This window comes from Typha angustifolia, chromosome 15 (genome assembly GCF_048772165.1).
Source record: "Typha angustifolia cultivar Huaian chromosome 15, ASM4877216v1, whole genome shotgun sequence".
NCBI lineage: Eukaryota > Viridiplantae > Streptophyta > Magnoliopsida > Poales > Typhaceae > Typha > Typha angustifolia.
This window is the reverse complement of record NC_133253.1, coordinates 4,704,762-4,718,269: the sequence shown is the minus strand read 5'-3', so window position 1 is coordinate 4,718,269 and position 13,508 is coordinate 4,704,762. Positions and strand designations below refer to the sequence as shown.

The window sequence follows — 13,508 nt, the reverse complement described above, 5'->3', positions numbered from 1 at the left end:
TACCAAGACTCCCAAGACGCAAACATGGTACAGGGTTCTATCCAGCAGTAGCATCCAAGCAAAAGTCTTCAGGTAGATTAAGAAACTTGCAAGCAAAACATACAAAAGCAGATACGGGTATCCAATCATTATTAGAATATGCATCACCGTTTCATCAAGCTCACTTAGATGGTTCGCAGACCACATCCGTAAGGACAAGCAGAAGGATCCCTCATTGAAGTTGAATAAACATGTCAGCAGATCGAGTCGTCCACATTGCCAGAGAGATTGCCTTACTCGTGCAGTGAAAGCACACAGCGGAGGCAAACTCCTTCATGCATTAGATCAAATGCTTGGTTTATCTCTTCTAGGGTCATGGTGTGGGTAATGTACTCGTCCACCTTGATTTCCTGGAGCAGTAATTGTGTCCTCAATTGAGACCAACAATGAGAAACTAGTTAATGTGAAGATAAATAAATGTGAGGAGTACCTTATTCATGTACTTGTCAACAAGCCATGGAACTTGAGAACGGCTCTTGAAGCCGCCAAAAGCAGTTCCCTTCCAGACACGGCCAGTTACAAGCTGGAAAGGCCGAGTTGATATCTCCTGGCCAGAAGCTGCGACACCAACAATGACTGAGGTCCCCCAACCCTATAGAGCCAAAGTACAGTGGAGAAGGAACTTAGGGTAGTTCTACAAGGAGATAACAAATCATTTAAATAACAATTAGTAACTATCATAAGGAAAAATATCATCCTACAACTTTGGGGATACTATGGAAATTTGACCATGTTAGACAATAAATATGGAAATTGATTTACTTTCTCACTTAAGTCTTAGAATCTAGGGGAAGAGGGAAAGATCTTCAAGCCCCTAAAGAAGGTCATTCTTCATGAAGCTGACAGAAGTTACAGTAACAATTTTCATAAGAACAATCTAAAATAGACTTTTTGAAGACTACAGAGATTAGTTTATCAGGCACAGGCAGACATGAATCATGTTCTCAGACAACACTGTTAAGATCGAGTTCATTAATAAAATGAATAGCAGCACTTAAGCAATGCTGCTCAACTTAGATGGCATAAATTCTGTGTCAATAAATTTGTTCTCCATCATCCAACACAGACTAGCAGTTTTAGATCCTGACACGTCAAAGCACAAAAGTGACAAAAGAAATATCAAAGGAATAACTCACCTTGTGGCAACATTCTAAGGCTGCCCTCATAACACTAACATTACCGATACATTCAAAACTGTAATCAACACCACCATCAGTGAGATCCACGATGACCTGCTGTATCGGCTTGTCATAGTCTTTTGGATTCACAAACTCAGTAGCTCCAAAGTTCTTCGCTGTGAATATGATGCATTATAAAATGGCATCAGGAATCCAGTTTGTATGAAGTAACAAAAGCCTCGAGGACAGTGCTTGCAAAATGTAAATTCCCAAGTCGAGGTTATATTTGTTTCCTTCTTCTTACTTAAAGGTAGCAGAGAAATGAAGCTTCCAAATAGAGATTCAGAGTACCAACTATTTATGTTGTGCAGACCCTAGCAGAATATAGCCAGTCATAATGTACTCTGTCAATATATTCTGTGTTCCATAGCATAAAAGACATCATGCCCTATGTCCCACAATTTGGTGTCTGTCTCTGTGCTTCGCATGAAGGTGTTGTCCCGCTAAGACATAAAGATCTCATAAAGCAGCCTAGAGAACTTTTTAACATGTATGAATGAGGGGAGAAAAGGATGACAGAATACACAATTGGTCAATGTGAAATAAAAATTAGTATCTCAGGCCGATAGATCTTGAATACAACATAATTTTCAAAAAGACAACAAAAAAGAAGCATGTATTCAACATTTCAATATTGTTAGCTTATTTGGTTAAAGAGCCTCCTTTTAGCGTACTACAAGAAATAAAATGGTGCAACTTACTTTTCCATAGGTATAACTTATACAAAGATTTCCTTACAGAATGGCACCAGAATTCTCTTGAAAGAATACACTAAACAAATTTAATATTAAAAGTGTAGCTATCATAAACTATCTTTCTCAAGTGCAAGGCATACCAGTATCAAACTTTTTGCTGTCAATATCTATACCAATAATACGAGAGGCGCCGGCAGACTTTGCTCCCTCTGCAACCTACAAGAAATGTTTTTTCTTAACTACCAACGCATGGTCAATTTTACAAATTTACAATAAATACCGTGCAACAAAAATATGTCAAATAGTTAACTTACTGCAAGTCCAACGGTACCAAGGCCAAAAATTGCAACAATGGAACCTGCTTCCACCTTTGCTGTATTCCACACTGCTCCAAGACCTAAAGAAACAGTAACTTGCAATATCAGTTTAGGAACAGAAAATCACAGATATTAATGTACACTGCAAAAATGTTCTGTGGTACAAATTTGTACCTGTGTCAGTAACAAAAATGAAAGACTGGTTGATTGACTAATCCAATCAACCGGCAAGAAATCACGTGATCTATCTAATAAAACCATGAACTACATTTGTCGTAAGATACTAATGGTTTGAATAAATATGTAGACCACAAAATTAAAGTTTGGAAGTGATTAATTGGCTAAGAAATTATTAAATGAATGACTTTTTATATATGTTGCTCGGAGGCCTGAATTTTTTTTCAAATTGAGGCAGGTTAGCATGAATATATAGAATCAAATTAGCAATTATAGTATCCACATGATAAAAGTTTACCTGTAGGAACACCACAACCAAGCAAACAGACTTTCTCCAAAGGAGCCTGAGGATTTATTTTTGCAACGCTAACATCATGTACAACTGTGTATTGGCTGAATGTTGATGTTCCCATGAAATGGTAGATTGGAGTCCCATTTATGGAGAAGCGACTCTTGCGGTCATTCATCATAACACCAACACCAGTAGCTGCACGGACTTTACCGCAGAGATTTGTCTTTCCTGATTTACAGAACTTACATTCTCTACACTCTGCTTGGTAACAAGGTATGACATGATCTCCGGGCTGAACCTCAGTTACACCTTCACCAACACTTTCAACAATCCTGCACACATAAATTGCATGAGAGATCACTCGGTTATATTACTTAAAGAACTGTTAAATCTACATTATCTAATTTGTGCATACCCTGCAGCCTCATGGCCAAGAATGCAAGGAAAGAGACCCTCCGGATCCTGCAAGACCAAAAGTGTTGCTTCAGATATAAGCATGAGCACAAGGAAAATAAACCTTAAGCAACAAATGATGCATACTACATGCTGGTCCAAAATTGTATATATTGACTATTCAATAGTCTTATCATTTCAATAACACAACATTTAATAAGCAATAGATCATATAATATTCCTATTGAAAAAAAAAATGTAGAGAGTCAAGTAGAATATACCAACAAAAAAAAAGTAGAAGGCGTACATGGTTCTTTTTTACCTAAAATAAGTGTTGACAGGATCTTCCCAACAAACCGATTTAAATATGGCCTAATGATTCAAATTGACGGTTGAGTCAATCAACCAAATATTCTGAAAGCAATTGTAAACAACTAACCTCATAATGTTCCTGCTAAGCGAGTGGATCGGTGTTCACATATACATCTGTCATCTCAAAGGCAAAATGCTACCACTACTTGGATCTCAACTAAGCGACACATATGACTACTAAAGAAATAAATAGAATAAACCAATAAAAATTTCAAGAATAACGGAACAATATGATGGCCATACCTTGCCGCTCCAAGTATAAGCATCGGTGTGGCATAAAGCGGTGTAGAGGACCTTGATCCTGACCTCGCCGGCCTGAGGCGGCGCCACCTGCACATCCTCGATAACCAGCGGCTTGTTCGCCTCCCACGCCACCGCAGCTTCTCATTTCCAATCAAAAAGGAGAAGAAGAAGAAAAATCCCATCGTATAAGAGATCAGACAAAGAGAGCCAAGAAAGCCTAGAAGAGAACTTCGTTACCTTTGCAAGAGATGACCTGACCCTGAGTCGCCATTAGCACAGAGGAATGCCGTCGCAGTTCCTCTACTTCTATATTTCTTCTCACTCAATGACTATGAGCCCTGGGTAGATAGAGCAGCAGAGGATATAATAAGGGGGATCTTTGGGATCTGGTCACACCCGGTGAGTGGTATGTGGAGTCGGCCACTGAGCGGCCCTGGTTCGTGATATGATTATCGTGTAATAAGGAACTAATAATTTATAGGACCACAGGAGGCAATCCAAGACCTCGTGGGCTGTCGTCTTCTTTTTCCCAGATCATTAGGAAGATTACGCCCCTACGGGGCGATAGGATAAGAAGATTAGGTATCCTCAATAGATACAATGAACAAATTAATAAGCTAACTGGAATCTATGTGGTAACTTCGGACTGTAGATCAATTGAACAGCGGGGCATGTTGGGTTCTTGAACCAAAGAAATAATATATTGTTAATATTATTTTCAAGTAAATAAACAAGGTAAGCCCTCTATAAAATCCTGTTTCGATCATTGGATAGGTCACGAGACTCCAAAAAATTATTTGAGGCTTAAAATAGGGGCTTGTCCCTCACGTGTGAATAAAAGAACAATACTGATCACACTGCCTTCAGTCGCCGACCGCTTATATTTGGCAGTGCAGAAATATGCTATGATGACACTAGCCAAGATTAAGTTTGCAACTGAAGAAAATTGCAGCTCATGCGTGTATCAATCATATGGTAGACTGGGCCTGTTCAAACTGGAAGTCCAAAATTTTCTCCTCATTTCGGATGAACAGAATTCAATGACAAAACAAAATTCAAATGCCAGAATAAAGTTGCACAATGACAGAATCAAAGTATGCTCTCTCTCAACCTAACTCAGCAAGAAACAATCCAGACTGATACAACCAAGATGATGCTCTGCTTGATGCCAAGTCCAAGGTGGCACAATTGCTAACAATGTGAATGCTTAATTTGCAGCAGCAGCAGCGCCTTTCTTTCTCGGTGCAGCCTCAGTTCCTGCAAGAAGTGGCAAAAGGAAAATCACAATTTTGTTCTATGATGAATTCTCTTCCAAATAAGAACACATGTCGCATCGACACCACCATTAATCAAGCAAACGATCATGCTTACACTGCATACAAAACCATTAATACCAGACAAATTTTGACAGTAACAACTAAGAAGTCAAAGCTGCAATACATCAATTCAATAAATAAATCTCCATCACAGACCGAAGTTTCTCAATGGATTAAACATGTTCTGGTATTGAGACCAACAAAAGAAAAGCCAATTTATTAGGAAAACGTGTGACCAATACCTTCTCTGAAGTTGCTCTTGAATCTTCGAGGTACATGACGAAGATACCTCATCCTTCCAGTGCCAGTGGTCTTCCTCCTGATGGCCTTCACACTCCAGTTATCTGACTCAACATTTAGGGTATAGTAAATCAGATGCAAGGTCATAGAAAGATTAAACTAAAGTAGATGGAAGAAAAAAAAAACAGCTACGCAGCAAACCCTAAGTACAACATTTCCCGCTGTTAACTGTGGATAGCGTATTGTCATGCAATATATTACAATAAAAAATTTCCAAACATCAAGCATGTGCATCCAATTGTCAGTTCCAAGTCATTCGACAACCTACAAGGTTGAGCAAATACATGGTCTCTTCAAAAACTAAGCAGTACAGTGGCATATACATCCAGTCCCTATGGGTACACAACTTGGCAAAATAACTATGAGACTTATATATTGACTAATACAAAAAACTGAAATCAAAACTATTTCATGACATTTGCATGCCACCCATGAGAACCTCCTCAAAAAAAAAAAAAAAAAAAAAAAAAAACAAGAGCCAAAAGAGCATGGTACAATTCAAGACTAGCAAAATTCAAGTGCATCAATTTTCTTGACTGATAAAGATCATATCTATATGGTCAACATGAAATATCCCAAAAATTTATTTCATGGTATGCTGACATAACCTACTTTACATGAAACATAACATCTCCAACAACTCGTCCTTGATAAGGTACTATTTGATCACTAGATATCATGTAACTTCAGAACTTTAACAGCACCTACTAGTGGTATTTCTTTTCAGTCTATTAATAACACATCGAACAAACTAATCTAGATTGCCGAAATCAAATCATCTCACAGGAACACTGCTGCATAGAGGAACATTTAAGAGCATACTTATAAGTATTACAGTATCCAATATCAAATTTTCTGAATTATGATAGACAATCAGTAATCAAAATAGACTAGCTGAAAAGGCTGACACTACTCAAACCCATGATATCAAACCTTTGCATCCATTGATGATCAATGCAGTAAATGGCAACCTCCACAAAAATAACAGCCTTAACAAATCTACAGCAATGTTTCAGGATAGAACAATACGCTAACTTCATCTAGAATGAAAAAACATAATAGATTGCAACAAAAGAACAGCGTCGGACTACAACAAGCCCAAAATGTCAAACATAAGAATACCACCTAAATCTGAAGTAAAACTAAAGGAAAAGAAAAGAGAGATGGGAGTCGCTTACACTTGCGGATGCGAGCAGCAGGGTAACCGCACGAAGAACAGGTGCTTTTCTGGAGGTGGAAGCTCCTCCGGCCACACCTCACGCATAGTGTGTGGGTCTTGTTCCTCCTCTTCCCGAAGCTCCCCGTGCCCTTCCCCTGCAAGGAGTGGACGAAACCGAGATCAGGACCCTTAGGGTTTCCAAAAGAGAAGGATGGAGATGGATCAGATACTTACCATTTCGGCCCAGTCCTCTCTTCGCTTGGTTACTCTGATCAGAAGGAGCGGCGAACGAAACCCTAGGGAAGAAGGAGAGCTTATATACCGCCTCTCACGCAGCCTGTGAAATTACCTCGTCGCTCGAGCGTGCTTGGCACGTGGGACATATTTGGATGATAACATAGATCAATTTTTCTAATCCGATTATTAGTGATTATATTTGCTCTTTAAATAAAACGGGTCGGATCGTGTGTCATCTTATTTATGATCCGATAATTAATTTATAATTAACGACATAACTATTTGAGTGCGGGGAGTATGGCCAGCACGTACAGTGATTACTACGAAAAAAGCACTTCTACAATGTCCCTATGAAGTATGTTGTGAAATAAGTCATGGATAAAAAATAATTGCAATATTATTTATAAATTATATTATTCTTTAATTAACTGGCCTGAAATAGTTAACACTAGGATTTCCTCTTATTTGAATATATATTTTTAGGATATAATATATATACGACGAAGAAGAGCTGGAGAAAAATAGAAGGATATATATAATAGTATTCTTACGTATACATTAATAAGTTTATGGTTACAGATAGGAACAACGATTATTTGACTCGAGCCTCATTTACCTTAGATAAATGTTTTAAAGTCCGAGAACACCAACAGTTTAAGATGAAACATAGTTACGGTAAATTCACAGGTGCAAGAAGCCTCAAGTTAGCTTATGGTTTCATTTCGATTCAGTAGCCTAAAATACAACATGGCAAATATTTTGAGCCTAGAGAATCATAATTACCAACCCGGGAGAATCAGTAAGGATACACATAACACTCACTAACGACGCTCATCGGAGGAGTGAGGAAGAAAGACCCCCTCCCCTCCTAAAGGAGGTGTTCCATAGGATAAGAAGATTACGTAAAAACCTCACCTTCCTTGCTGCACTACTCACAACCAAAGTCGAACAATTAAACATCTTAGCATAGCTAAGGTATTCATTCTAGTTATCCTGAGTTATCCTGAACTGTGAATGAAAACTTACGTGCTTACTGTAGGTTTGGTGGCGCGTCTTTCCTTTCCAAACAAAACTGCGTACATACGTACGTATGTGTGCTTATCATGTTTGGGGTGCTTGCGTGTTGAATTTATGTGCGTTTTAAGTGGAATTTCTGTTCGAACTTGGTCAACTATTTTGCATCAATGAGGCAAAAAGGTAAAATCTATGTTTTTTGTATGTCAACAGGTGCAGGTACCTGGGATTGATTTCGTTGTTTTATAGAGCATACTATATCTCACAGAAAAATGTAGTAGTGCTTTCCTAACTTGAGTTACAGGATACATGCAAAAGAGGAGTGATAGCAGGGGATGCTGGATTTAAGATGAACTCTCAAAAGCTAATTATAAGCAAAACGGCAGATATATAGTTAAGTTCAGAGTAAAGCTTCCTTCTCTTTCCCATTGCTTGCTAACTTCTTTTTTCCGATTCCTACACTCAAGAATCAGTGACGTCACTGAAAGAGGATTAAATGCACTTCTAGCCTTCTATGCATGGAATATATTATTGTTGCTGTGACCATCCACTGTATAAATCTTTCAGGTTTGTTATTCGGGACCGAGCATCCTTAACGGAGTCTCCAGTAATATCAGCATATGATGCTGGCATCCAGAGCACTTTAAAAAGCTTTGGAAGAGAAGATGGAAAACCTTATCAAACCTGTGACATATTTATCCAAGTACAAGAAGATAACCAATTGCTCTGTCCGTATGGTGGAGGGAATAAAAAAACTAGTCTTACAGTAGGAAACCCGACACGGGAATCGGGATCTGACAAAATTCGTTTCGCTAAAACTCATCTATCATCAGTATCTTGGAGCTGCACAAAAAGATGACATGCATTTCAGATGTGGCAAAACATTATGCAATACTAGTAATTAACTAAAAAGATAGGGCAAATCGACAAAAGAAATCTATCGTAAATTAAGCCAATCTAATCATTGGAAAGTAAAGCCAAGAAAAACCTATAAAATGAGTATAAAGAACGAGCCTACCTCCACCAAGAGTTGCTTCAGGTAGTCGTTCTATTGAATATTTATGCTGAGTAATATACATGATAGGCACCCCAGGAATCTGTCAAACAAAAAATATAACAATACTAAGTCTTGTAGGCAAAATTACAGAAAGTTCTCAAAGAGTATGTATAATTGAACTAATCAGCCTACCTTGCGTATCCTTCGTTTCAAGTCTCTATCACATGTAGCAACAATGTAGCATTTGTGCTGTTTAAGAAAAGATACTTTTAGATAGAAAAAAGAAGATACTTGATAAAGGAGGTCCCCAAATAATTATCAAAGGTGATCCAGGATCTTAACTTGATTCTTCTATTATGTTAGCACTTAATACTTATTCCACTCTAATTAAATACTATAATGTGACAATTTATTACAATGACGACAAAAATAGAAAAGGAAGAGAGGATCTATGTTGTTCACGAAAAAGAGAATCTTATTACAAGACACCCCTGAAACATTAGGAATAAACAAAAATAAACTACAACTATAGCCTAAAATAGCTTTAACTTCCATCACATCAGCGGTCAATATCTATATAAGAGGGATGCTTGCAGAGGGGCAAAATAACTGGAGGTTCTCCATAGGCCAGGATGTCAAAAAATAAGTGACAGTCAGGAAAAAAGATTTACACATACATACATGCGTGCACACACACACACACACACACAAAAAAAAAAAAAACATGAAAGCATGGGTGTTAAATATTCCACAGTGAAATAGGAAAAGGAGAGGGAATGGATAACAATGAGGGCAGCAGCAGTAATTATATTACAAAGGTAAGTTTTTCTTTTGGACTTTCAAAGTTTCAAAGATAGTGAAATATTCTTGAATGTTGTGGCATGTTGCGTCAACCTTTCATTTGGAATAAAAGGTAAACATACGAGTCACTCTGGAAATATAATGTTGGGATGTTTCTACCTTATGAAAACTAGAAGCTGTATATGGAATTCTACGTGATCTCAAAAAAACCAAAGAAGGGTGTCCTCAAAGATCCAGACCAATTTTGAATGCTCCCGCCAATTTGGGGTTTTAAGCGGAAAGATATAGGCAGTTGTACCCTCTATGCAAAGAGGTTATTTTCATGTCTTGAATCACGACATCTTAAATGCAAGGGCAAGCCTTACCATTGTTACAAACCAAATGATAGTCAAAAGAAATAAAAATAAATACTGTTATATAGTAAAAATGAAGTTTTGAATGAAACATAAGACCACAAACAGATAAACAAGAAAAGGGTAAAACCTGGGCGACCCTTTCGACGATGCAATCATCTGCATATGTTCCTTTATGTGTGCATGGTAGTCTCTCAAACCTAGGATCTTTTGCAATCCTGCCATATAAGCACAGATAACAAGGTAGAGGAGGGAAACAATCAGATTCTAGAAACCATACATATATCTAAAACCATCATAATAGGGAAGACAACATTAGTTGAAATGGTAAAAAAAGAAAGAATTAAACAGGAAGTTGACAGATGGATATTAAGAAAAAACATGTTACACTTGCATAGAGGAAAAAGCATTTGCACTGTAAGATACCTTAGAGCCACACGGTACTTCTGCCCCAGTTTTTCGAGCTCGGCCATGACACAGTCAGTGATACATGGAGTGCCTTTTTAAGCCAATAACAAGGAGTTAATTCCAACATCACCGAGAAGGATCGAATAAACAGGCAAGAGTAAGTTTAATTAGAATCAAAGATAATATGATAGCTACTGACATTTTGCATACAGGCAGTCCATCATTCCTTTCTCCAGATCCAACTGCATAAAAAGGAAAGAAATATAAGCCATATAAAATCAACTTTGTAAAGCAAAGAAAGAATCATTCTTACAGTTAGCTCTCAAAACGTTAGCAGTGCTTCAAGCATGAAAGGAATCATTAATTTTCAATACTTCTTAGACTTTTACTAAGTAATCAGAATCTAAAAAATAAAATTTGTTGTCAGATAAATTCTTTGATCTTCATGTCTTCTTAAATTAAAAGAAAAGGTTGCATCAGCTATTATTCAAATCGAGTTCTACTAGCTTACTGAAGAGTCTTGCTAAATTTGGTACTATGGAACTCATGTAACAACTTGACAGTTCTATTATATATAATGTATATTTGTATTCTTTGAACAAATATGTATACTCATATTGGTCGACAACACATCAAAGAAAGCCCTCCAAGACCAATAAATCATAAGAAGAATGTTATAGACAAACTCATGTAAATAAGATACTGCCAATCTCCAGACAAAATGAAGCAGCAGCCAACCCATGAAAAAAAAATTCCCCAACTGAGTTCAGTTTTAAGAAGCCAATGCTGATTCTGATTCGACCTCTTACAAGAAGGGATTATCAAACACTTGCTTTCTTCAGATTTCTCACCTAACTTGCATGCAAATTCTTTTAAGATCTTTGATAATATGTAAAGATCTTCTTGATTTAAGATTATCTTATTATGTTACCCAACTTCAAATAATGTAATGTAGTAATACACTTGTTGTCCAGAGACTTTATTTGTTAAGGGAGAAACACCAAAGATTAACAAAAACACTTCTCATTTCCCAGTCATCTGGTTCAGTTCACATTAGATCTCTTTATCAGTAAACTGATTACTACATATGTTACAACTGGGTATCATCATTGGTTTAACTCAACTATTTTAAATTTGTCGTATACTGCTCTGCTCCCATAAATTATACAAAAAATAAACAACTATAGCAACTGAAAAAAAAATATCTGCCCACTTTATTATACATTATAATTTCTGAGAAGAAGCCATTAGTTGCTTGGTTCTATAACCCAGTTCAGGTGATAAGGTCTAGAATGTTCAGGAAAAGAGAACATTATAAGAAAACAAAACCAACTTGTAGAAAAAACAGCATCCTAATGCACTTGGGCAAGCAAGTCAGATGCAGCCTTATCTCCATTGTGGGGGAGGTTCTTTACATAGTGTGAGCCAAAAAAATTAACCAGTTCGATGCAAAAAAAGAGAAAACCTTAGCATCACACTAAGTGAAACCTTCCTAAAATTATTAATGAAGTAACGAACTCATGCGCAGTACACCTTTAACGCGATTATAATTTATAGCAGTCAGTGCATGAAAAAAATAACATTACAAAACTATTAGTAGGGTCTAATTTCCAACAAAAGAATCAGTTTAAAAATACAACCACACAGCATGCTGAACTGCCGATTGTTTCTCCCTTAAACTATAAAGTTCAAAAGGTGCACATCTGGTAATCATTAAATGCTAATAGCACCTCCTATCGCTCAAAGCCTGTATAACAGATGCCTTAATACTACAGAAACTATAAGGCTAATAAATTTGCCGCAACTAGTCATTCATCTACCGTGAAGACATTATAGGGCCTGAAATAGGAAAGGAATGACTGAGTAGAATATGCAAGAACTAAAGATGAAAAATTCTACTTAGCACATAACAGACAACACAGTGCACTACATAGTCACTGAGAAGGTAGCCAACCTGATTAAACTTGATCAGAATCACTATCCGCATGAATAGAGATACAGAAGATAGATTAGCCGCCAAGTCGAATTTCGAGCCATCTTAAGATTATACAATCAGAAGATATCATCCTTTTGTTTGTCTGGGTTCATGAATTTAGTTATTTTTGCAAATCACTGCCAATACAGAGATGGACCTTGTTATGGTTAGCCCTCCCCAATACAAACCTCTAAGAAACAGAAGAAAGAAAAGTTAAGATATCTTCTTCCCAAAACCGTGATGGTTCATGAAACCGACAGCTAATAATTGTATTTCACTATACCAAGTAATCTCCGCAATAACTTTTCAACTTTTTTGCACCTAATATTAGTCTATCCTAGATATATCAAATCATCGATACAGAAGTTAACAGAAGCACAAATTTGTTTATCAAAACTCGCCTTATTCTGGATGGAGAAGTTGATAAAGTTGGTATCCACGATAACCATATAAGGCGGTCCTAGAGCAGTGTTGTACTTGAAGAAGAGCGCCGAAGAGACGGCCGGCCTAAAAAACCAACCGAACTGTTAGACGCAAGCGATAAATCGAAGCAAAGCGATGAGAAGAGGGCGACATAACAAAGAATACTCACGCATTACGGGGGAGCTTCTCCTTCTCGAGATCTTTCTTCTTAGGGTTCAGGACCTCCTCCTTATACCTGTGAGATACGATGATCCTGAAGCTTAATCACATTGGACGAGGAAAAGAGGACAGGAGGAGACGAAAGGAAACTCACTTTTTTAGGGTTTTGGAGCTCACGAGCTTCTTAACGACAGCAAACTTTGGGGTCTTCTTGGCCCTTCCCATCGATGTGAAACCTTACCGAATCTTCTCCCCGATTTCTACGTTGGATTTGAGAGCAGCACGAGAAAACTAGAATTGAAAGACAAGGGAGGAGTAAGAAGTAGAGACCGACGAGGACGAGACAAGACGACGCCGCCTCAAAAGAACCAAGCAGTGAAGCACGAATATGGATTCGGAATACGGAATACAGCAATACGAATACAGATATACGGAAAGAGATACATGTATAGCTACAAGTATATGCCAATAAATACTAAAAAACTAATATTTGCAATCAATTGTCAACCAACATAACATATAGTAAAAAAAAAATGCATCTCATTACATCCGCATCATAGCGCCAAAAAAATTTCATAAAACACTCACTGACCAAATTCTATTGTTAGGCAAATTATTTGGTTACCGGTAGTTTAGCTTGACCGCTCCATTCGGTTTAAT

The 13,508-nt window shown here is 37.4% G+C and overlaps 3 protein-coding genes across 3 annotated transcripts; all 3 read right to left on the bottom strand.

Moving 5' to 3' along the window:
- Window positions 1-48: 48 nt before the first annotated feature.
- Window positions 49-4,112, bottom strand: LOC140779516 (alcohol dehydrogenase class-3). Its single transcript, XM_073124606.1, has 9 exons — window positions 3,944-4,112; window positions 3,707-3,843; window positions 3,114-3,160; window positions 2,705-3,030; window positions 2,227-2,309; window positions 2,053-2,128; window positions 1,176-1,333; window positions 470-631; window positions 49-389 (listed from the first exon to the last, which is right to left on the bottom strand). The coding sequence occupies exons 1-9, from the start codon at window positions 3,975-3,977 to the stop codon at window positions 273-275; spliced, it is 1,140 nt and encodes a 379-aa protein (XP_072980707.1). The 5' UTR covers window positions 3,978-4,112; the 3' UTR covers window positions 49-272.
- A 587-nt stretch (window positions 4,113-4,699) lies between these two features.
- Window positions 4,700-6,868, bottom strand: LOC140778162 (large ribosomal subunit protein eL37x-like). The gene is made up of 4 exons (XM_073122742.1): window positions 6,716-6,868; window positions 6,501-6,636; window positions 5,265-5,366; window positions 4,700-4,963 (listed from the first exon to the last, which is right to left on the bottom strand). Exons 1-4 carry the CDS (start codon window positions 6,716-6,718, stop codon window positions 4,914-4,916), a joined length of 291 nt encoding a protein of 96 aa, XP_072978843.1. The 5' UTR covers window positions 6,719-6,868; the 3' UTR covers window positions 4,700-4,913.
- Window positions 6,869-8,384: 1,516 nt separating this feature from the next.
- Window positions 8,385-13,240, bottom strand: LOC140777159 (uncharacterized). The gene is made up of 9 exons (XM_073121085.1): window positions 13,003-13,240; window positions 12,859-12,924; window positions 12,668-12,773; window positions 10,491-10,533; window positions 10,310-10,382; window positions 10,014-10,101; window positions 8,922-8,978; window positions 8,751-8,829; window positions 8,385-8,575 (listed from the first exon to the last, which is right to left on the bottom strand). Exons 1-9 carry the CDS (start codon window positions 13,071-13,073, stop codon window positions 8,562-8,564), a joined length of 597 nt encoding a protein of 198 aa, XP_072977186.1. The 5' UTR covers window positions 13,074-13,240; the 3' UTR covers window positions 8,385-8,561.
- Between the last annotated feature and the right edge of the window lie 268 nt (window positions 13,241-13,508).